The sequence below is a fragment of the Mytilus californianus genome, unplaced genomic scaffold (assembly GCF_021869535.1).
Source record: "Mytilus californianus isolate M0D057914Y unplaced genomic scaffold, xbMytCali1.0.p SCAF_3, whole genome shotgun sequence".
Taxonomy (NCBI): Eukaryota; Metazoa; Mollusca; class Bivalvia; order Mytilida; family Mytilidae; genus Mytilus; species Mytilus californianus.
This window is the reverse complement of record NW_026262679.1, coordinates 29,061,766-29,087,245: the sequence shown is the minus strand read 5'-3', so window position 1 is coordinate 29,087,245 and position 25,480 is coordinate 29,061,766. Positions and strand designations below refer to the sequence as shown.

The 25,480-nt window shown below is 32.6% G+C and overlaps 1 protein-coding gene across 5 annotated transcripts in view; it reads right to left on the bottom strand.

Annotated features, from left to right (window-relative positions):
• LOC127734316 (transient receptor potential cation channel subfamily M member 2-like) overlaps positions 1–22,587 on the bottom strand; it is a 69,410-nt gene extending 46,823 nt beyond the window's left edge. For 3 of the 5 annotated variants that reach the window (XM_052244138.1, XM_052244141.1, XM_052244140.1), the window contains exons 1-6: positions 22,161–22,306; positions 16,597–16,680; positions 14,403–14,752; positions 13,813–13,994; positions 12,655–12,850; positions 10,195–10,351 (exon numbers count right to left, since the gene is read on the bottom strand). In XM_052244138.1, the coding sequence (XP_052100098.1) occupies positions 10,195–10,351; positions 12,655–12,850; positions 13,813–13,994; positions 14,403–14,752; positions 16,597–16,601 (890 nt within the window). In that variant the 5' untranslated portion in view covers positions 16,602–16,680; positions 22,161–22,306. Of the gene's footprint in view, positions 1–10,194; positions 10,352–12,654; positions 12,851–13,812; positions 13,995–14,402; positions 14,753–16,596; positions 16,681–22,160; positions 22,308–22,549 lie in introns of those variants that run through there. The other 2 variants (XM_052244139.1, XM_052244143.1) reach the window with 2 other exon arrangements.
• Between the last annotated feature and the right edge of the window lie 2,893 nt (positions 22,588–25,480).

Genomic DNA, 25,480 nt, shown 5'->3' with positions numbered 1-25,480 from the left:
GATGGGGAAGGGAAGAGAGGGCATTATTATTCATTTTAATCTGTCGCTAATCGTGCCTATTTTTCAGCTCTTACCAGGCAACCATACTCATGTCATATATATGAAATCCTTCTGTCCCCCACCCCAACAAATAAATAAATATCAAATGGTTTTCCTCTTATTTAACACAAGTTTAAATTGATTGATTGTTTTGTTGTTAATTGTTAACGCCCAGTGACAAATATTTCATGCTTGTTCAGGAAAACACGAGTTTAGAAGTCAGGTACATAATATAAAAACGTAGAGATGGGATATGATTGCTAATAAGACAACTATCCACCGGAGTTCAAATATGAAGTGGATGTAAGCAATTATACACAATCGTAAGGCCTTCAACAATGACAAAAACCTGATACTTTAAAGTCGTCTATAAAAGGTCCGACATGAAAAGTGTGAACAATTCAAACGAAAAAACTAACGGCCTAATTATACATAACAAAACAATTTGCAAAATATCAATTACGGGTCGAGACATGAACCAACGACAACCACTAAACTACAGGCTCCTGACCTGGGACAGGCAAATAAAGAATAGTGCAGGGTTGATATAAAAACGAAGATGTGGTACCGTATGATTGCAAATGAGACAACTCTCTACAAGAGACCAAATTAAACAGAAATCAACAGCTATAAGTCTCCGTACGGCCTTCAACAATAAGCAAAGCCTACCACATAGTCAGCTATATAAAAGGCCCCGAAATCACAAATGTAAAACAATTCAAACGAGAAAACTAACGGCCGAATTAATATACAAAAAAATGAACGAAACACAAATATGAATTACACAGCAACAAAAGGCTACCACCGAATTACAGGCTCCTGACTTGGGACAAGCACATGCATACATACAGAATGTGGCGGGGTCAAACATGTTAGCGGGATCTCAATCCTCCCCTAACCTGGGACAGTGGTGTAACAGTACACCAACATGTTTGTGAGCGGCACTCAACACATCCCGAAGCTGGGACAGTGGTGTAACAGTACAATAAAAGAACAACCAGCACTAATCAGTTGCAATTAGATTAACTCAAAAGATCGGTATGAGACACACAAAAAAACTAACATTAAGACAATAGACACAACGCACCGACATAAGATTATTTACAATTACTGGAAGTTTGCTCAAAGCTAACTACAACTAGTACTGGAATAAATCTTGTTCTCCCAGACGGCTGAAGTATCAATCAGTACACAGCGCGCGGCAAAGGATTTATTAAAAAAGAAAACAGTATGAGAAACGTCTGGTTTATGTTGTATATTGATATAAGATGTGGTATGAGTGGCAATGAGACAACTCTCCTTCCAAGTCATAATTTGTAAATGTAAACCATTATAGGTCAAAGTACGGTCTTCAACACGGAGCCTTGGCTCACACCGAACAGCAAGCTATTAAGGGCTCCCAAAAAATGACTAGTGTAAATCATTCAAACGGGAAAATCAACGGTGTCTAATCTAGTTAAAAAAACGATATACTTATATAGATCCATATACAATGAAAGTTTTTGAAAAGTGGTGATCCGAACGTTTTGACCATCGAAATTTTGCAATAGAGATAATAGTTAGGACCAGAAGATTTTAACAGCCAGTACAGGACTCGCACGAACGCCAGATTTAGTTAGAGGGGCGATATTCTGACGCGTTTTTTATAATTCTTGGTCACTCATGTTTAGAAAAAGAAAGGGGGAAATCCAAACAATTACCGACCAATCAGAAACGTTGTTGCAAATTTGACCTTAAGACGTCAAAGAATTTCCCATAATGCAATTATTGCATATAAATAAAAAAAACTACTATACCAATTGAATGAAAAATATTGCATTTGAATGACAAATTATACCATTTAAATAAAAAATATTGCATTTAAATGAAGAAATATACCAATTGAATAAAAAACATTGCATTTGAATGACATATTATACCATTTGAATAAAAAATATTGCATTTAAATGAAAAAATATAACATTCCAATAAAAAAATATTGCATTCAAATGAAGAAATATACAGACCTTCTAAAATTCAAACTGACCATTATTCCGTGCGTTCATCGTGTATCGTGCGTGTTGCGTGCGTGTATCGTGCGTGTATCGTGCGTGTACCAATCGTGCGCTCATCATTCATCGTTCCGTGTATTTTCCGTGTAACGTGCGTGCATCGTGTATTCTTAATCGTGTATGGTGCGTGTATCGTGCGTGTATCGTGCGTTCATCAATCATTCATTCTTAACCGTGTATCGTGCGTTCGTCAATCGTGTATAACTGTGTACATCAGATAACGTGCATTTGTCAAACGTTCATCTCTAATCGGGTAACGTTCATTCATTGCGGTTTTTATATGATAGTCGGTTATAGAGCTCATCAAAGCTTATATTTTATCTCACGATTAAAGTGTATATATATGTTCCGACTTTAAATAAAATTTACATTCATACTTACTTTCTTGTGAACACTTAATTAACTTCGTCGTACATAACGTTCATACAGATTCATGAATTTTTGTGTAAAATTTATTTATCATCTGTAAACATTTCGTGGTTATTCAGTGAATCTTGGCTGGGACTGGCACATTTTAATATAATGATACATGTTCTACGTACAAACAATAGCATGATGACATTTCTACAACAGAACAGTTAAAATTGGAATTTCTATTCAACTGAGCGAAATGGGCTTAAAAATATACTGTTGGCCAACTGTTATTTGTTAAAAAATATTCCGCCAATTAAAAACAACAGTGCTTTTGCAAAATTTAGATGTGGGGTAGCTCCACTAAAAATAGAAACTGGAAAGTATGAAAGAAAAGAAGTCCACGAGATGACATGTGTTGTAGCTCTACTATTGAAGATGAACTTCATGTCATTTTAAAATGCCCATTATATGTAGATTTACGACAAATTATGATACATTAAGCTAAACATTTTAATGAACATTTTAAGCTTTAATTATCAGATTGCGAAAAATTTATATTTTAATTTAATAACGGCAATGTTGCTGCTGTTGTTGCCAAAATCATTAACAATATTTCATTGAAAAGAAACGGCCTTTTATTTCCTAGTTCTCAAAGAAAAAATGTTTTATTTTCATATAGTACAGGTGGACACTGTAAATTTTAAATGTAAATGAGTAAATATATTGTGTCTTAAAAGTCTCTCATTATTCTTTTTAAGATTGGTACATACAATGCAAATGTTTTAATGTTTTATGTTTATTTCTGTGATTCTCATTTTATGTTTGTATGTGGTGAGACTATAATAAAATATTGAATCAGTATTAACATTATTAATGTTCAACTTGAGTCATTTCTCCAATGTTGAACAATGCAAGATTATAATTCTTCGCTTATTTGGCAAATTCATATTCTACTAAATATTCAAACATTTAAGTTTTGATAAATACCATTACAAATATAATTTTTGTCTTCGTTTCTAATGGTCACGTGCACGTAAGGTTATTCCATTGAGAAAATACAATATACAAGATTGTCGGGTAAATGTGGATTGCGGATTAAGATTCTAGATGTCAAACTTGAATTAACAAATTAAACTGAGGCGAATTTAACACGAATATGTATTTTCTCTTCAACAGTGTTTTTATTCTCTGTTCTTTATTTTCATTTAAAATAAGCTAAATATGTTTTGTTGAAAATTGAATACAAATAAACATATGTATTGGAAGGCATTTTTTTAATTAAACAAGTATAGGATCACGCAAATATATCCCGTATTCCTTAAGAAGGATTTTAAATTGAGGAACTTTTTAAACTTGAAATTGTGTTAATGAGTTTAAGATATTCTTTTTTATTTAATTTTTTTGATAAAATAGTTAAATATATTGTATTATCATAACAAGTCTTTATTTAAATGGAATAAACATGGAACACTTTCACAGATTCACTTTTCATTGTGTTCATGGTTGCATATCAAGGACACTGTTTTTAATGTATGTCTAAAAGATTAATATCCGAAAAAATAATTCACAATAGTACTTTGTATTAAAGAATGACGGATTATTTTACCATGGGAGTATTTTTTGTTCCGTTACTGAGGACATTTTTTTGTCCTTTATGAATCCATATGACAAATTTGACTCCAATAAGGATAAATTTTATCTTATAGAAAAATCGGTAGTTTTTATCCGATAGATTTTGTGTTCATCTTTATCGAATATAAAAGATTGAAAAATACAAACAATTAATTGAAGTTTCGTATGCATCTATCACGATCCAGCAACTTTTGACTAGTATAAAGGGTTGCCTTGGTTTTACAGCTCAAAACGGTATTATTTGTTTTGCTTTACATTGGGTTAAATAATGAAATGTATGTTTCAGAAATTTACACAAGTTTGATTTCGGCTTTGACTCCCGGGTACACTGTCGTTAACAGTAAAAGACGAAAATCTACACATGTACGTTCTTATAAAAAAGAAGTTGTGGTATGATTGCCAATATTCATCATTATATCATAATTATTGTACTCCCCCTGATAATGAATCTATAATATATGCCACTGGACGTTAAACGATCAACTATTAATTCATCCATCTTATCCTTTTAGTTTTTTGATAATTTGCATATCAAATACATGAAACAACAGGGGCAGATCCAGCCATTTTAAAAAGGGGGGTTCCCAACCCAGGGCAAAAAAGGGGGGGGGGTTCCAACTATATGTCCCCATTCAAATGCATTGATCGTCCAAAAAAAGGGGGCTCCAACCCCCTGAACCCTCCCCCTGGATCCGTCACTGAACAACTGCAGAGTTTCACTAAAGTTAGAAGGCCGATATTATTGCACATATAAAACAGACATTAACATCGATCCCTACGTTTTGATCCCCTCACAAAACAACACTTTATAAATGTCATGCATCTATAACGCTTTTCTGGATCTACTTTCACTAGGAACGCTCAATGCTAAATATTTGAAAGCCAAAGAATGTATAAAATAAATAGGAGTGTAGAGCTATATGACCAATAAAGGGCCTATACACATTCACAACATTCTGTGTATTTATGTGTCTGTCCAAAGTCAAAAGTACGTAGTTCAGTGGTTTTCGTAACATCAATTCTGTTATATACATGTATTTGGGCTTTTTTTTGTGGCAAGATACATGTAGCTTTGAAATAAAGAAGGCCGTTAGTTTGCTCAATTGAATTGTTTCATATTTTTTTCATGTCGGAGCGGGGCCTTTAATAACCGACTTTACAGTTCCCGTATTTTTTCATTATTGAAGGCCGTATATATATAACTGCTAGCATTCCTCTTGATTTGAACTTTCTTGAATAGTTGACTCACTAGCAATTATACCACATTTTCTTATTTTTACATAAGCCTTCAATCCATCAAAAGCCAATTTAGTCTGCTGTAGCTTAAACCTACGTTTCTTAAAAAAAAATCTAAATTTATATACTGACAATTTAAGAAATGTTTGTCATAGATATCTGTTCGTGATATAAGTATCAAAATATTTTAGCTATGAAGATGTGTAAACCCTTAAATAAACCCTATTTCTTTGGGCAATACCTACGGGAATTAAAATAATAAAAACCATTATTAGAAAATCGGAATATATATGTGTGTTTGACTCGGAGGTGCAATGGAGATCATAAAGTTTGATGGCCACGCGTGAAGTGCGCTGGTCTGCGCCGAAGTGCGATGAGCTGTTCGATGGTTTGCGATGGTTTACATAACGCGGGATACCTAGATTAAAGTCTACAGATGTGCAATTATTATGTATATTTGTTTCAATGTCAGTATATAAAGCATTTACTAGTGTTATTGTCTATGAAAGTAAAAGTTAAAGTTGCCGCGTACTAATTTAGAGATCGTCATATTTGATGTTTTGCATGTGGAAATTATTCTTGCTTCAACATGTATCTTTACTTAATTTGTTCCTCTAATGAGATCATCATTTACCGTTATATAATCATAAGAATAGATTCACGGTGGACCCGTATGTATTGAGGGAATGACACTTCATCGTACGTAAAAACAAATATTTCGTATATTTCCCGTTTCACAGTCCTACATGTATATTGAATTTTACCCACAACTCAGAAAGTTGACCAGCGCGGGGTATGCTTAAACCTCTTATTCTAGATGTCAGGTAACTTGGATTGCTGAGTGATTGACGAATATCCGTCATTATATATATATATATATATATATATATATATATATATATATATATAACAAACAAATTTAAATTATATTTATATATATATAAAGAAAAGTTAAGTAGAATCCGTTATGCTGGTAACATATAAGAAAATTAATAAAAGATAATAACGGTTTCAATTCATCACTTTTACTAGCGCTTTCACTGCTTTTACAGATCTTCAGGTAATATATATATATTTAAATTTGTTTTTTAGGGATGCATCCAGTTGCACCTTTTCATTTAAAATATATTTCCGTGAAGTAATCTCAAAAGATTACTCACTTCAATAAAAAATAAATAAGGGAAATGAAACCTCTTCTCGCATGTTGCACTATGTGTAATTGTTCTCTTCGACAAAATACTGCCTTGAACTCAATTTTGGTATAAATATAAAGAAGCCACATTTGGTTCTTAAATGGATTTTTTTTAAACACCTAAAGCTAGGTAAAGCCTATCTCTTGATACAGGTTCTTAAACTCGGCAACTTTTAGAGACCGACCGTGCTTGGGCTGTATAGCCAGTCAAGGTCGCTAAACTCTCATTATCCGTTTAGAGATTTTCTAAAAATACGATGGTTACTGTCTCATTAGAAACTAAACCTTATCAAATATGGTGGCCTTCGGCTGTCATCTGCTCTTTTCGGGTTGTTGTCTCTTTGACATATTCATCATTTCCATTCTCAAATTTAAAATAACTGAAAATATGATAAACAGTTGTCAGATCAATATTCATTTAACAAGCCAGTGCGTTGATACAGGTTATATTCTACTGAATTTACTATATCCGTTATTATTACGTAATTATATAAGTCCCGTGTCCAGGTAAAAATAACAATTTATGGTTTGTATGTCAGGTGAAAGTGACAACGGGTGGTATGTATACTAAAATGTTAATCGTCTTCCATTATACATGAGGGCGTGGATGGGGGTTTATAGAATAGAAAATTATTGACCAAAAAATATAGAATACAAAAAATAACCAGACAAAATTAATATATAGAAAAGAAAATGACGAGGTACTAGAATATATGGAATATAGAATGATCGACAAAAGGTATAACGATTAGAAAAAATTGCCTAAAATGATAGAATACAGAAATAACGAATCCCTATTCAGACCCTCATAATCTGACGATGACATTTAGCTTTAGGACAATTATGGGCATGTGATACAGTTTTAGAACCACAGTGATTTTTTTTTTACAAAAGTTCACATATATACAAGCTAATTTTTACAAAATCAATTTGTATATGTAATAAAAATTATATCTTCATGTGCTAAATTTAAAAGACAAATGGGTTTGAATTATTCGACATTTACTTATAACATTTCGGTTTCTTGGACAATTTTGTCCTTTGAACAGACATCCTTAACTTTTTTGTTTCAAAAGATAAAGATATGCGGATTTCGGTAAAGAGATTAGGAATATCTTCGTTATAAAATTGGGCTCTACATTTGTGTAGCAATTCTTTGTTAATATTTAATTTTTGTGAAAAGAAATTAATACAAGAAGAAAGAACGGTATTTTTGTTGTATATTTATCTAGTTAAAAAAAGTCGGTAATTTCTTCATAAAAGTTGCAACGAATAATCTTCATACAGTATCAAGCAAAATGTCATGTCTAAAATGAGGGGGCCATAACTGATAACACTTTTTCCTTAAAAAAATGAAAAAATAATTATTTAGATAAGAAAATAACCCAGATATTTAGATATATTAGAATAAAAATATCTTTTTGATTTTTTAAAAATCATTTAATATTCATCGGTTTATGATTAAATGAAAAATATAGAAAATTGTTAAGTTGTTTTTAAGGAAGGAAAATAATGTTTGTCCCGAGAAAAAAGCCCCCCCCCCTATAAATGATCATTAATTTACCAAAGTGGGGGGCTTAAATTTGGAGACCGATCGCGAGGCCTGACTGCCATAAACAACAGATAACGAACAGCAAACAGTGGATACACCAATTGATATGTATGAAAGACAACGGCGGGCACAAAATGATTGCACTGAATAATTTCAACTACCATTGAGATCGGTTTTTTTTCAAATCTCCTTATCAAATTAGAAATGCATTTTAAAAAACCTTGGGATATCTTTTACAGTTTGGAATTGGAATTGGAATTAAAAATTGCATTTCCCAAAGAGTTTCAGGTAAAACCCCGAGAATCTCACCTCCTAGAAATTTGAAGTGCCAGGATGTTTGAAAATATGTATGAATTTTATTACATACTTGAAATTGTATAAGGAATATAAAGAGATTCAGTATGTTTACTGTACAAACAAACAACAGACACCAAGTGATGGATACAATTGTGGCTTATATTGTTTAATTCATTTTTACTGAGAGCAAAATTTGATTGATTGATTATTCAGTGGTTGTTTAAACGCCCAGTGGCAAAAATTTCATGCATATTCAGGACGAAAAGTCGTTTCAGAAGTATATTATGAAGTATTTGGTATTACAAATGTTTAAATTTTCTCATTATTTGGTAAATTTCATTTTCTTAGCTATTTCTAATTAATTTGTACGAATCAGATTTTTCTGACAAATTATATATTTTGCTCTAAATTAACTCATACGATTCTGATAATATAAGGAACATTGTTACTTATGTCGAAAAAAAAAGAGATTATGATTGTTTAATCAGTTGTTATGTAAGTTCGCTCGTGTCAGTCGGATCACTGATTTTCGGCAATATCAAGGAAAAACCGGCACGTTCCAAATATTGTTCAACTACTCATTTAATGGTGATTCTTTTTCTTTAAAAATTGGAATTTATGTAATAAAAATCTATCTATCTCTACCATAGTATGAAAACAAAGTACAAGTAACACGTCCTTTCTAGTCCTTAGTGGCATATTATAAGTCCTTAGCAGTGTTTAGATGTACAGGCAGAAAACAGTCGAAGGCCACCAATGGGTAGAAAATCCTACACCGAAGGCGTTTTTCAGCTGGTCCCTAAACAAAAAATGAATTTTAGTTCAGTGATAATGGACATCATACTAAACTTCGAAACATACAAATATTTCCTAAATTTCGGAACGTAAACATATGATAATTAATTAGTTAAGGTTACAAAATTAGGCAGATAAAAAGAAAGGGGGGGGGGCAATGCATTTGAATGGGGACATATGGTTAAAACCACCCCTTTTATCCTGGGTTGAGAACCCTCTTTTTAAAAATGGCTGGAATCGCCACTCTTTAAAACGTAGCAATTTATAAATTATTTATATTAAGTAGAATTATAAAATCGATGAGTTTTATAATTTGACAACACTCATTGATATTGGAAATACTATACTACAATTAATTTATTTAATACATGGAGTGTTTAGTAAAACTGTTGACCAATCAACACAGAAAGCGAGATATCTAAAATTTGTTTCCCTTAATAGATTTTCATTATCATACATCAATTTTAAATGCAATTCCAAATAAAATGGCTTTGAGAACCGTGTATTAAGCGCTTATCGTTCATTCGTCAATGAATCATTCACCGTGCGTGTATCGTGTGTTCATCATTCATCGTGCATCGTGCGTGTATCGTGCGTTCATCATTCATCATTCATTTTTCGTTAATCCTCCGTGTAACGCTCATCGCTCATCGTGCGTGTATCGTGTATCGTGCATTCACCGTGCGTGTATCGTGCATTCACCGTGCGTGTATCGTGCGTACGTGTATCGTGCGTGTGGTCAGTTTGAATTTTAGAAGGTCTGTACCAATTGAATAAAAAATATTGCATTTAAATGAAAAATATCAAATTTTTGCAACCAATACCATGCCATAGACAACCCCAAAGTAAGACAGTTATTCAATTAATTTGTCAAGCAAATATCACTGTACTTAAGGTTAAAAGCATAATTTTGTTGTGTACCTCAAATTTATTTGAGTAAATTGTCAAATGTGTTTGAGACTCTATTTTGTAGGTTAGTTCCTAAATAAGTAAACTCAGGAAACACTTTAAATTAAGTAAGGTTGCCGGTATGTTTTATTACTAACCTGCTCTGGAGATATTCTGCGATGAAATCAGCAGCCTTACCAGAACCCTTGATAAGTAATACAGGAATGTCCTCTTCTAACACGGACTTAACCTGATGTATGGTACTTATGTCGCCTTCTACTACTATCAACAGAACAGGAACTTTCATTGACAGTTCTGAAAATAATTGTTCAAGTTTATCATTTTATTAATATGAAACTGACAATTTATGCCTTTTTGTAGTGTGTCTATATTTGTTCACACCGTAGATTTATGTTCAACACAACTTTTATTTGATATTTCGGAAAATTGTCTCAATCTTGGTGCGCAAAAGGAGGCAGAAGATATGGGGGATGTAATCAAAACAAATAACTAGAAGTAAAAAAGAAAACACATACCAAAAATGAAAATCGATGAAAAGACAAACAAGTCTAAGAACGTGCAAATTCCACACAATATAAACGGTGTCCTCTATGAAAGGTGCCTCGCGTTCTCGGTGTACTGTGACTTCCATTTTTAACATCAAATAAAAACAGGCATTTACTTTGGTATGTTTATTTTGTTTTTTACATTGATTCTTCACTTTTTAATAACAGAATGTATTACAGAATGAACTTTCAAAACATTAGTTGCATATTTATATATGAATGATAATACAACTTTAAAGTATGTGTGTGTGTATTGTCTAAACGTATGATAAAATTTCAAGATTTTGATAATTTAGTTAAGGAATATTGTTACAATTGCCAAAACCTGAATTAAACCCTTCTTCAACATCATTTATCTTAGATATAAAACAACCATTCTCAATTTTAGGATCACTAACATTGCTGTATACATTTACATGTAATGAATATACATAGTCTGTTTAGTCTGCAAGTGTGCTGTGACTTCGCGTTCATTTCAGTCCAGTGTACTGTGACTTCTTGTACAATGATAATGTGAATGTTCTGTGACGTCATGTTCAACTACTGCAATGTAATCTTAGTTCCTTTAAATCGTTTCATATTTCGCAGCTCTAGGCCTTTGAGACATTTCATGGTGTTGTTCTCGTTTGACCTTTCTTAGTTTTACGAAGAATCAGTATTTTGTGACTTGTAGCATTCATTGTACCTTTTGAATCTATTCAGTTGTTATTACTGCGATGAGAGGTCATTGGTACAGAAATACATACTGGAGCATATAATTGCCAATCATGGAAATAAAGAGTTGAGATGTAAAACAGTTGAATTATTGCCAACCACTGGTCATTATGGTAATCAAACTTTAAGTTAAGTGGCGTTGAAGCATATGGGAAAAAGACATAAAAATAAGAAGATGTGGTGTGATTGCCAATGAGACAACTCTCCACCAGAGACCGAATGAGATAGAAGTTAACAATTGTAGGTCATCGTACGGCCTTAAACACTGAGCAAAACCCATACCGCATAGATTTAAGTAGACGGCAAAAAACTGAACATGTCCTATAGAACATTGTGCGACGGTGTAGATCTCTTTGGTTTTGAAGACAAGCCAACAGAAAATGACCGAACGAATAGTTTAAGCAAATAAGAATACGTGGTATTTCGAACATATAAAATTTTGATGAAATTCTATGAATTAGATATAGATATATTGGTTTCCGTTCTCGGTTGTTGATTTCTATTTTTATGAAATTCTAAAGAAACATATTCCTAAAAGAGGGACGAAAGATACCAGAGGGACAGTCAAACTCATAGATCGAAAACAAACTGACAGCGCAATGGCCAAAAACGAAAAGACAAACAGACAAATAATAGTACAGATGACACAACATAGAAAACCAAAGACTAAGCAACACGAACCCCACCAAAAACTGGGGGTGATCTCAGGTGCTACGGAAGGGTAAGCAGATCCTGCTCCACATGTCATTTCCTAGTCATTATAATCTTACAAACTTCAAATTATTCAACCATTAATTTTGTTGGCACGACATCTATCTGATGACGTGGAGGTTCTTATTTAGTATGTTTGTAGAAGTCGGCAAAATACATTTTTTTCTATTTTAAAAAGTCTCGTTTTTAGAATTACTAGAAATAAGTTAAATTGATCATCTTAAAAAAACATGTGTATTCGATCTTATTATTGGCAACAAAAAACGTCGCAAGTAATTCCTTTGTGTGTATCTTGTTCTATTGGTTTAATGTAGAGGCATTTTATAACAAGTCTGTTCACTATTTTTAGTTCATATTAAGAAATATTTTACTGTGCAAAAAATATGTAGTTGATCTTATTTTGTCAAGTAAACAAATTCAGGAACGAATACTTTTTAGGATCAATTGAATTTCGATATAGTCGTGACTAGGATAACTGTTTTGCAATCAAGCAATACGATTAAAGTATTTGTCTCAAAATCGAATAATTTACATGTACCATGCCTAAGGTTTATCGTATTTTATAATTTACACGTCAAGCATGTGGTTACGTTGCAATTCCATAATATTCATGGGCAAGTTTGTCACCTGTACTTTCTTTGTCTCCTTCTTTTTTTGATAAGAGGGGCGTTGTTTTCGTTGACAGTAAGGAAAGAAGTTGGGCTGAATATTCGTTAAACCATTTATATTTCTGTATATCTTCTGAATCATCTTTACTTGCATCAAAGGAAGGCCGCACCAGAAATGTCCATCGTGGAAGTGGCTTCCCTTTTTCTATGTCTCCCTGAATAATATAAGCACATCATCGATAAAAAATAAATACTACCTCATACTTACTACATGGTACATGTGTCTGACTCATGCATGGTGCAGTCGATACGATAGTATTGCGACTCTTTTAATACATTGTACATTAATAGTTTGCAATTGGTTGATCACTTTTCACTGCCTAATATTATTTTTTTTTACGAAACAGGTTTTGGTTGCTGCAGCTTGGAACCTTCTGTAAGTTTATACTGGGTGATTGTTCCAACGTGGAATCTCGTTCGAAATTGTGTTGTATATAATATGATTCATTGGCTGTCGTTGGTTGCTGTCCGTTATATTTGGTTTTCATTTTTTGTTTTACCATAAATCGGGCTGTTGGTTTTCTTTTTTCACATGTTGTCATCTCAGGGCCTTTTATAGTTTATCATACGGTTTGGTTTTTTCTCATTGTTGAAAGACTGACGGTTACCTATATAATGGTTGTTTATATCCTCGTCCCTTTTGGTGTCTGGTGGATAGTTGTCTCATTGGAAATCATACTTCATCTTTTTTTTTTTTATACAACAATAGTTTTTTTTTAATTTTTCGCGAGTGAAAAAAAAACTTCAACTGTTTATCGTGTTACATTGTAGACAGTAACCATTATCGCTCATTCTTCGTTTTAGGACTAAATAATAGCGACTACATATACATGTATTTATATTTCAATCGGTTGTTAGTAGATAGATATAAGTTCATTGGAAACAGCTTTTTACGTGCATGGTTATAATTAGTATTTGTTAATACTTATATAAGAAAACATGAGTGTTCAAATTGAAGATAGCGGATACTGCAAAATTTCCCAGATATGCATACGGAACCCAGCAAAATGATAAGTGTTACTTCGTTTTACACACAGATAACCAAGTAGATTTGTGCTGAGTTACTGATCTAATAGAATGATTATAATATTTATGAAGCTTTAACACTAATAGTTACTTTAAAAACTTCTTGATAGTTATCTGGTACAGGTTTGATGGCGATAAACTTTTCGTTTTTGAGGGGCATTTCTTTTTTGTCAGTGTTCAAGTCTTTGTCTGTACTGTGCACGCCCATCTCAAATGCTTTGTCAATGTAAGAACTGACCCCATCTTCTCCACCCCGATAGATGATCCAGCATTCTGAAAGAATATATATAATATATTAACTCCTATGTATCTGATTTTTGTTATGAATGTGCGATCTACATTTTGAAACCTGAAAATTAAAATAATTATTATAAAACAGAATAGTCTTGTCTTCGTCAGAATATTAGTCAATAGTATGCTTCATGATTTCTTTTGTTTGTTATTCTTAATTTACAAAGTTTGTATTAAAAGCTATGAATAAATATATTTTTTTTGCTTATTTATAATCAAACGGTAACTAATGAAAATAGTTCATTTTGTTAATGACAAAGAGCCAGCATACATGAATCTAATTTGTTATTGCCATGTTTTTGATCAAATTTAATTTACAATTTGGTTTTTTTTTTTTGTCAGTTGATACTTCTGCTTGTTTAATATACAAATTAATCTAAAAGTACGTACTGTTTGCACCATTTACTGTATCTATAAGTCCCGATGTAAATTTTGCTGTGTTCCACGGTCGGGGAACAAAACTGTCCGAGTCGCCTACAACAGCCAAAACAAGTCCCGGATAGGAAGGTAGTATGTTCTGTTTACCTTCATTTTTTATAAGTTTGACTGTGTTGCAAATGATATGGTTCTGTTTTTCCTGATTACACAGTTGTTCATTTCCATCTGCATTTATACATATTTTACGCTGAGGTGCATTGTCATATGGGTACGGAAGTGGAACGCCAATGCTGTTTACATTTTGATCATCTGTGCAATTCTGCTTCATTTTTACAGTGACTTTAACGTCAACAATGATAGGTCTATAAACAGAATATTGAAGAAAAAAATATATTAAATTCCCCGCCTGAATTTTTTATCTGCTGCAGAAAACGAAACAGCACAGTCCAGTGACTTAACGCTGGTATTTGTGCGCGTTGAAATAAAATGCTGATGACTTGTGTTTGGGAGAAAATGATTTATTTATTAGTTTAATTGGTTTTAAACTTGTTTTCAGTAACTGAGAGTATTCTTATATAAGTGCTTTCTGTGTATTATTTTTTTATTTTAATTTTTTTTTTGTGTGCTTCTTACCGATCTACATGGTATTGGGTTCAGCCATTTGCAACTGATTTTTACAGTTTGTTTTTTCTTATGTTGTGTTGTTACACAACTGTCCCAGGTTTGAGCGCCCACAAGCATGACTTTGTTTTAACTCGGCACATTCTTTATGTTCCTACCCCCAAGTCAGGGGACTGTAATTCAGAGGTTAGCATTGGTTTGTGTTATTATATTTTATGGTTGATTATACGCTCACCGTTGAAGGCCGTACCCATGTTCAAAATGTACACAGACCTACTTTGGTCATTGTAGTTACATAACGGTTCACATTTTATGCAACAGATGCGCATTTCAACAATTTATATATCTTTTTGACGCCTCATGCCGAAATTTTTTAAATCAAAGATGTAAAAGATCAATGACATGTTTTTCTTGTACTGTTTATGACAGTGAATGAATATTAAATATACTCGGAAGTTCAACGACCGACATTGAATTTTAGGTGAACACAATTTCTGTATCTACAGAGTAAACCCGAATAATCCAGTCGTTATATTCCGCTTACTTCGATCACCCCAGAGAAACGGTAGTAGATAGAGGGTGCTGAATTATTCGAGTTACTATAGAATTAGTACTGTAAGGTTATCCTTTGATACGGTATTTGCAAGTACTTATCTGTTTGTTTAAAGTCTATTTAAACCTTATTGACAAATGCGAAGTTTTTTTTTCTTTATTTGGGTTCTTCATTGAATAATACGATATTTATTAATTTAAATATCGTCTGTGACAGGTATTGTATTACATCATTCAACAATTTGTAAAAGCCATTTGTGTAGAATTACCAGGGACGATAAATTACATATTAAATAAGACTTAAACCATTGGATAGAACAATAAACACTAAATGTATATACAAATCTAAAACGTCTAATTTAAAATGTCTCTGTAAGTTTTGACACAAAAACGGATATTGCTAACTTCTGCTAGAATCACAGTTAGCTTATCTTGCTTAGAAAAAGATTTTAGAAAATAACATCTCCATTAAAAGAACGTTAACGTCTATCTTTTTACATGTACTCTTTGGAATACTACTGATCGATATAAAAGATATAGAAACTTTGTCAGTATTTCATATATACTTCTAGCTCTGCTTTCCTTCTTTTAGACAGTAAGGTGTTGCTGGCAGATATTTAGTAGTCTCTGTCAAAGCTGTTGACAGTTTGTCAAGTCTTCAGTCAATTTAAAGCTTAATATAGTGCCAAATGTTGAGCAGGATCTTCTAACTCTTGCTGAGGATCTAATATCAAACCCTGTTTTTGGTGGGGTTCGTGTTGCTCAGTCTTTACTTTTCTATGTTGTGTTTTGTAGACTGTTGTTTGCGTTTTGGTAGTATTTCTTTTTTTGTCATGGTGTTGTCATTTTGTCTTGTCAATATGAGTGTGAATATCCAATTGGTATCATCCTCCTCTCTTTTAAATGTATATGGTATAAACACATGTCGATTGTTCAAGTCCGTGTGTTCTCATCTCTGTATTTATGTGTGTTTTCTCTTTCACATATAAATTTCATTTTATTCACATGTAAAAATAATATCCGAAATACTTACTCCATATTCTTCGTATCACAATGTTTGTCGGTGAAGTTGATCTTGATAATGTGGGTTTAGTTCTCAGGAACTCTGTGTGCCTTCCTGTAAAAAAATGTTACGGTATTATTTTATTTAGATCAGTCCGTTTAATATGCTTATCTCTTCTCTTTTTTTCTTTTTTTTCGGGGGGGGGGGGGGGGGGGGGGGATTTGGCACACATACTTTGCTACTATGTTTTCTTATGTCTTTTTAGAAGGACAAAATCTGTTTCATTCTGTCTTGAATTTCTTTTCCAATTCAATTGTCAGTAGTTAAAGACCAATGTTATTCTCGTCAAAGGCATATAATAATTTTGATACAATACACATTACGACAGCCAACAACTGTCATCGGTCAAATTTTCAAGTTTTATTACAATGGTTGCCAACATTTTTTTTCATACTGTGGTTAGGGCTGTGCCAATCATATAAGACTATTTTTTATCTAAATTTTGTTTAATTCGGTGTAGTAGACCTATGTAAGCATATTAATTAAATATCAAAATTTAGACCTTTTAATGCATTACTAGGCTCCTAAATTATTCAAAATTTTACTTCTAAACTACTTGTTGTTCTAAATAATGTTAAAATCATTAACATACCGTGTTTAAGGTCCAAATAAATATAAAAAGGTGCAGTAGGGATTTTTCGAAAGCCGTTGAGAAATAAGCAGAAGACATTATTATAACAGCACTCTAGAAAAGAAACCATGATAAAAATTCTGCGGCTCTTTTCACAAAAAATCTTGAGAGTAAAAATACTCGTAAGTCATACACATTTCAGTATAACTTACGATCAATTTTAATCGTAGATTTTTTGTGAAAAGAGTCGCAGAGCTTTAATACATGATATAGACATTTGTCATTTGATGGGAACCGTCAGTAAATCCGCATGTAAAACTGGTTAAACCCGAGAGTTATATACGTCCGCAAACATGTTTAACCCCACTTCATTCTCTATTTGGCTTTCCAAAGTCAGGGGCCTGTAATTCAGTGGTTGTCGTTTGTTGCTGTACATCATATTTGTTTTTTGTTAATTATTTTGTACATAAATCAGGCCATTTTTCATATCGGGGCCTTTTATAGCTAATATATCCGGTATGTATTTTGCTCATTGTTAAAGACTGAACAGTGAACTATAGCTGCTTTATTTTACGCCATTTAGTCTCTGATGGAAAGTTGTCTCATTGGCAGTCATAACACATCTTCTTGTTTTATATATTTTGTGCTTATACCAAGTCAGACTATTCTGATCAAGTTTGTATTTCTTCGTCCATATATTACATGTTTTACTTCCATCAAGGAATTCTGGTGTTGCCTTTTTGATAATTTCTTATATTTTTATTTATTTTAGTGCAGAAGTGTGATATGTGTACTCGTAAAGGAATGTAATTTTAAACCTTATTATACGCTCTGCATTTGTAATACAAATATCGCCACGATATAGCCTTTTTGCGCTTACGCGGCGTATCATTAATTGTCTCACTTAACATTTTGATAATAATTACATACTTTTAAAGAAATACATAAAACCCCAAAACATGTATATGATGAATTTCAATCCAAAAGAATAACACCTCTGACCTTTTCTTATTGATAAAGTAACTATAAAGTGATTATGTCGACACAATGTTAAGTTTTAAATTGTATCCCTGTTTTCAAAATTGATCTAATAGTAAACACCTTAATCGTGTTTTTGTAAGATTCCAATGATAACTTGTTTTTAATTTATGAGCTCCTGGAGGCAGTGGACCCCTAATAACATTTTCTTCTTTATCGGGACAATATGTTTATATATACTCCTCTTTCTATACGTTTGTATTGGAAAATAAGAGAACCAAGGCAAAACGTATAAACTACTAACAGTTATTGTAACTAAGATTGTATGGATAAGAGCCACATGGATGGATAAAACACATTAATGAGGCTAAATAAGCTTATTTGATAAAGAAAATTTGATAAAAAATTCTGAAACAGAAAGAATGAAAAAGTGGTCCATGCCCCAAAGTCATAAGATTGCTATTAATGATAGTTAAACTGTATTTGGTCAATAAAACTGCTGTTTCATCAAACATTGACCTCAGTTTGATTTTTTGTAGTCAATGTTAACTTATTTTTTCGTAATAAGTTCAGTTTCTTTAATGCCCAATAGAACCTGTGTTGGGTGTATTTGAACATTTTCCAAAATTTGCCTGATCTCGACCTTATTTTTTGTGGTTTATGGATCGGTGTTTAGGTTATAATATACCTGTAGTATTACTGCGATCTGAAAGCTTTTAACATGTTGGTCAGTCATTATTAGTTACGGACATTTCCTCTTGTCCGCTTTTTTCTTATTAATTAACTATACTATATGACTTTTTTGTAAGCTTTTACTCTGGTCAGTTGTAACGTATATGCACGTTTTCATAATACCTTTATAATTGCTTTTGTTTGGCAAAAACTAGCATTTTCTTAAATTAAATAAATAAAAATGGTAATCATATACTTTTTTCAAACTTAGATGTTATGTATGCTAACAGGACTATCAAAACACTTTTTATAAATATTGAATTACTTTCCTTAAAGTCTAAAATATCATTGAATCTGTTTTGTCATTTTGCAAATACAAATCTCTTCAAATATTCGTTAAATAGTTTTGATTAGACAATCAATAATTTAAAAAACAAAATAGTTGTTTATTTCGACAGGTTATGATACTAATCACACTACGGGATGTACCCTCGGTTTATTTTCAATTTTTGCATTAGTAAATCAATGAAAAAGAGGACTAACTAAAATGCGTACTATAGTACCTTTACCTCTTCAACTGTTCTAATATTCGGCTTTGGGCGTTCCTGATGATGGTAAATCCAGGAAAGCGCTTCGTACACATGACATTGATAAAGTTTTTTTTTTATATTTCATATATAGTTCCCGAGGGTACTATCAACAAATCAATGATGTAGTTAGTGATTCGGTAACGACACAATTTATACCTTTCTTGATTCTCCATTGAGAATATATGAATACTTTACATGCCTTATTATGGGCTTTCGGTAATACATGCGAAGCTTTTCATGTAAAAAGAAACAACGATCAACATCTGCTGTGCACGATTGCAATATCCATTGTAATGCAATGGCAATAGGAACATATCCTATATTGCATCTACCGAAGTGGCAGCCGATAATAAGGAGAAATTAAGAAACTTAGTTTCTAAATCCCTCAGGGAATAATGACCTTGCATGCATTTGGCTATTCTTGTTGTGTCCGTTTTGGTCTAGCAGTCCCTCATGCATTAAAGTACTCATACAATTTGGTTTAAGCTTTCACGATGAAGGATTATTCAGAAAGGCGCTTCGGACGGACGCAATCTATTCAGTGTTATAATGATATCTTAAATAAATCATTGTAGCAAATTTATTTATTTAAGCATAATGTGATCATATTACATAATTTTTAAAAGACCATATTATATCAATAGCCTGCAGCTACTTGCAATCTGCTTAAAGTTACATTGTATTTGTCATTTTCTATTTGATGTAAAAAGTACTTGAAGAGCTCAAACCTGCAACCAAAATTGATTGTTGTCAATTTAAAACAGGTTGAACCCTGATCTTTATTTCATATGAACACAGGAACACACACATTATTTATTTTGTATTAAATAATTTACAATAAATGTATGTTTAAATGCCATCTTGCCATCAATATTTTCGTACATTTGTTATTTCATTTTATTAACAAAACAAGACGATGTCATGATTTAACTGCATGTATTAGATCGATTAAAAAGAATTATCAATGACGGTCATTGTTGTCCAATCTATTCGTTCTGCAGAACTCATACAGAAAAGAATGCACGCTTTTGAAATTGTAAAATATTTTCTATTACAAAATTATGATAAAAATAGTATTAATAACCCTGGACTCGCTGAATACTGAAAGCTTGAGAGAGCAAAGACAAAAAATGGTAAAGCACCGAAACAAAAGCTTATTTAAGTATGATTTTAATGATAATAAACTGAAAAGGAGAAGTTATGATATATTTTGTAAGAGTCACTTTGTAACCCCTGCAACAAAACAAAAATAGTAACATTCTTCAATCGGAGGTATCGTACTACAATTGATAAATGAATAGGCTGATATAATCTGGACAATGTAGAAAAAAATGACCGTTGTGATGTCTTAATGATGTAATGAATATGTTAAAATTGACAAGTTTATTTACAACGACCATTGTGCAGAGTGCTCACGGCAAAAATAGTTCTGAGGCAATGCCTTACGCATTATCAATAAGTAATTTACCAAATTAAAGTTGCCATATTTTGTCACAAAATGTCTGACAAAATGTCTTTTTGTGTAATATTAATTACAAGACCTCGAATTGGTATAGACATAAGGAGGTGTGGTAATATTGCCAATGATACAACTATCTATTAGAGTTGAAATGACGAATAAATAAGCAATTATAGGTTACCGTACGGACTTCAACATTGAGAAAAAACCCAAATCGTATGGTATATAAAAATAAGGAGATGTGGTAATATTGCCAATGAGGCTATAAAAGGCCCCGACATGAAAATATGAAACAATTCAATTGAGAAAACTAACGGCCTAATTTATAACAAAACAATTTACGAAAAACAAATATGACAGACATGAACCAACGACCACCACTGAACTACAGACTTCTGATTTGGGACAGGCACATAAAGAATGTGTCGTCAGCTATAAAAGACTCAGACATGAAAAATGTCAAACAATTCAGAAGAGAATACTGACGTCATAATTGATAATGATACAATTAACGAAAAACAAATATGCATTTACTAGTGAGTAGAAAAATAACGCGAATACATATCGTCGCGAATAAGTAAAACTGAGATCTTCCCTTATATAAATAATTTGGCAAATGATACAGTCATCAACAGCAGAAGTAAATACATTTCTCTAATTCTTCGTCAATTTATCCCTTTCTGCACCCATTGTATAAAAAAAACTTAATCAACGTGTGGTTCGTTTGATCTCAGTTCTTCATTGGTTAAAATCCGATTATGACGTCGAATTTTCTTGCTTTCCTCTGAATTTCCTATTGTTACGGCATGAAAAAAGGCGACCATGCCTGATGACGTCACATAGAAAGAACACATCTTTTACAGATCATTCGAAAAGAAGGAATAAATTTGCCTGCGTATTGTTTGAAAATCATTAGAGAAACAGATTCCACCACCAAATCTCGTGTAATACGATATTTATCCACTCTCGACAGTTAAATTTTAAATATTTAAAACGCTCGGCGAGCCTCGCGTTTTAAATTTGAAAATTTAACTGTCTCGAGTGGATAAATATCGTATCACACTCGATGCAGTGGTAGAATCTATATGTATCGATCTAGAAATTTAATATTTAAAACGCATAAATACATTGTATTTTTTTTTTTTGTGATTTGCATTAACTCTAACGCGCGTCTCGCGCACAAAATTATGAGCCTGGTATCTTTGATGAGTTATTATACTCTAAATTGACCTGTAATAGTTGAATAACAAAATATTGGACTTACGTTTGTTACATTTGTCCCTGTCTATTGCGGTCTTTTAATACAACGCGGATGGATATTAAAGGTATACTTGATCAAATATGTACTGTTGATTGTTACGCAGAAGCTAAATGATTTTCCGAAAACTAAGCTGATCGATATTTTATTATATCTTTTTAAAATAACCAAACATTTAAATGTGTTTTGTCAGTGCACGTCTTTTGTTGTAAAAATCCGGTTCATCTAAAATAACTAGATGTAAACTACTACTTATTATATCCAGTCACATTTTGTTAATGGAAAACATAAATTAAATTAATAATCTGACGAAAAATAGCAAATGTACACTACAAATGTAACTATAACAAAAAAGCTGTGTGCGTTATGGAAGTAAATATTGAAGAGCGATTTACCTCTATATTGGTCGCAGAGAATGTTATGTTTCATATGACATCTATTATGTACGTTTTGATAGAAATCTATTGTATAATTACTACCGTTACGTTACTTCGCTCTTTTCAAATTTTGTTTAAATCATTAGGCAATTTAATTCGACCTTCGATTTTCGTTGCGTTATTATTATGACTAAAATTATGTTTACGTTTTTCAAACTGTGGCCTAATTGAAGAGATCCTTTACCAGAACATGTTATGCGTCATTTGTTTCTAAGCAATTGTAAATCAAGATAAAACAATTACTACTACAAGCCACAACGTACAAAAATCTAGGCCGTTGGTTTTCTCTTTTAATTTGTTGCAAATTCTGTCATGTAAGGGGTTTTATAGCTTACTATACGGTATGGGTTTTTGCTCTTTCTTGATAGTCGAACATTAACCTATACAGTCACGTAGTTGTTTATATCCCGTCTTTTGGGCTCTGGTGGATAGTTGTCTCATTACCAATCATGCATGTACCTCATCTCCTAAAAGTTTTATATAGTGCGTGGCTTTCTGATAAAATTCGATCATAATTCAGAGTTTCAATTTCATCATATATTTAATTTACATGTCTGTCTTCCAAAAAGAAATCCACTTTATCATTTCGTTCTCTGCTCTGAATGTATAGATGGACATGGTGAACCTATACTTGTAATTCTACCACCACATCCGTTATGATTATATTTTCACAATGTTAAACTTTTAACTGATATAAAATGTGTTAACTTTATCCATGTAATGCATTTTCCATCCATATTTTCAACCATTGTTACACGAACTGTTAACTGTCCACCGGTGTTTTGCTACTGATGTAGGTTAAACCATGAAAGTGCGTCAGTGGATGTAAACACATTAAGGTTAATTTGGACCTATAGGCTGAAATGGCCTTGTTTACACCACAAAATTAATCTGACTACAGACAAACCCTTGCATCTGGAACATTTTTAAGGCATGGCATGACCTAGATATATTCAATTGCATGTTATGTTTCAGGTAATTAAAAACTGAACTTGATTTTGCTGTGCATTTTTTTCGTCCTTACAGAAGATGAGAGAATAAACAATCACTTGAGTTCACTTGATATGTTTCAATCAGTAGAACATTTTTAATCGTATGTTAATTGTTGTCCATGTCAATCAACACATATAATAGAGAATGGAAACGGGTAATGTGTTAGAGAAAACAACAGACCAACGAGCAGAGAACAGCCCAAAGCCACCAATGGGTATTCAACGCAGCGAGGAAAGATGTCTGCACTTTGTGGTGTAAACACGGTCATTTTAGCCTAAAGGTCCAGATGAACCTTAAGATTTACTACTCCTGTGAACGTATTTTATGTTTCTTAGTGTATCAGTAGTCAGACTATAATTTTTTCTATTGCCATTTTGTAATGTTATTACCCTGTAGTGACGTTTGTGACTGTGGATGGGTTTACATGACCGGGAAAAAAGTATTAACAAAAACACTGAACTCCAATGTACATTTCAACAAAAGGCTCTCAAGAGCCTGAATCGCTCACCTGTATTTCAGAGAAGATTTTTAAATGGTAGCAAACTTGATGAACAAATTGTGTAAAATTGTCTTTAAAGGGCAATATCTCCTTAAGGGGTCAATTGACAATTTTGGTCATATTAACTTTTTTGTAGATCTTACTTTGCTGAACATTATTGCTGCTTACAGTTTGTATATATCTATAATAATATTCAAAATAATAACAAAAAACTGCAAAATTTTGTTAAAACTACCAATTCGGTGGCAGCAACCCAACAATGGGTTGTTCGATTCGTCTGATAATTTCAGGGCCGATAGATCTTGACCAATTAAACAATTTTACCCCATGTCACATTTAATCTAAAAGATTTAGTTTTTGAGATATAAGCCAAAAACTGCATTTGACCCTTATGTTCTATTTTTAGCCATGGCGGCCATGTTTGTCGATGGATACAAACTTTGGATACAATTTATAAACAAGATACCCTAAGGAACATTTAGTTAAAGTTTGAAGGTAATTGGCCCAGTAGTTTCAGAGGAGAAGATTTTTAAATGTTAGCAAACTTGATGAACAAATTTTGTAAAATTGTCTATAAAGGGCAATAACTCCTTAAGGGGTCATTTGACAATTATGCTCATAATAACTTTTTTGTAGATCTTACTTTGCTGAACATTATTGCTGCTTACAGTTTATATATATCTATAATAATATTCAAAATAATAACATAAAACTGCAAAATTTTGTTAAAACTACCAATTCGGTGGCAGCAACCCAACAATGGGTTGTTCGATTCATCTGAAAATTTCAGAGCTGATAGATCTTGACCAATTGAACAATTTTCCCCATGTCAGATTTGGTCTAAAAGCTTTAGTTTTTGAGATATTAGCCAAAAACTGCATTTGACCCCTATGTTTTATTTTTAGCCATGGCGGCCATGTTTGTTAATGGATCAAAAGTTCGGATACAATTTATAAACTAGATACCCTAAGGAACATTTAGTTAAAGTTTGAAGGTATTTGGCCCAGTAGTTTCAGAGGAGAAGATTTTTGAAATAGTTTACGACGACAGACGACGACGACAGACGACGGACGACGACGGACGCCAAGTGATGGCATAAGCTCACATGGGGCCCTTCGGGCCCGGTGAGCTAAAAAGGGGAAGTCCATTAAACCTGACAAATTCAAACGTAGACTATATTAACCAACGGAATAAATGGAAAACAACTGTCATATTCCCGACTTAGTATATGATATTAACATAGCAGGCGTTGTTTACCCTGTCAACGCCACCGGTCTCGCCCTGTTTGTGATTCCCCCGGAGTATTTCTCCTTTATGGATAACATATTTACGAGTTCCGAACATCGTTTAACTACTGTTGACTATTGTTAATTGTCCTTCGGGTATTAAAAAAAATT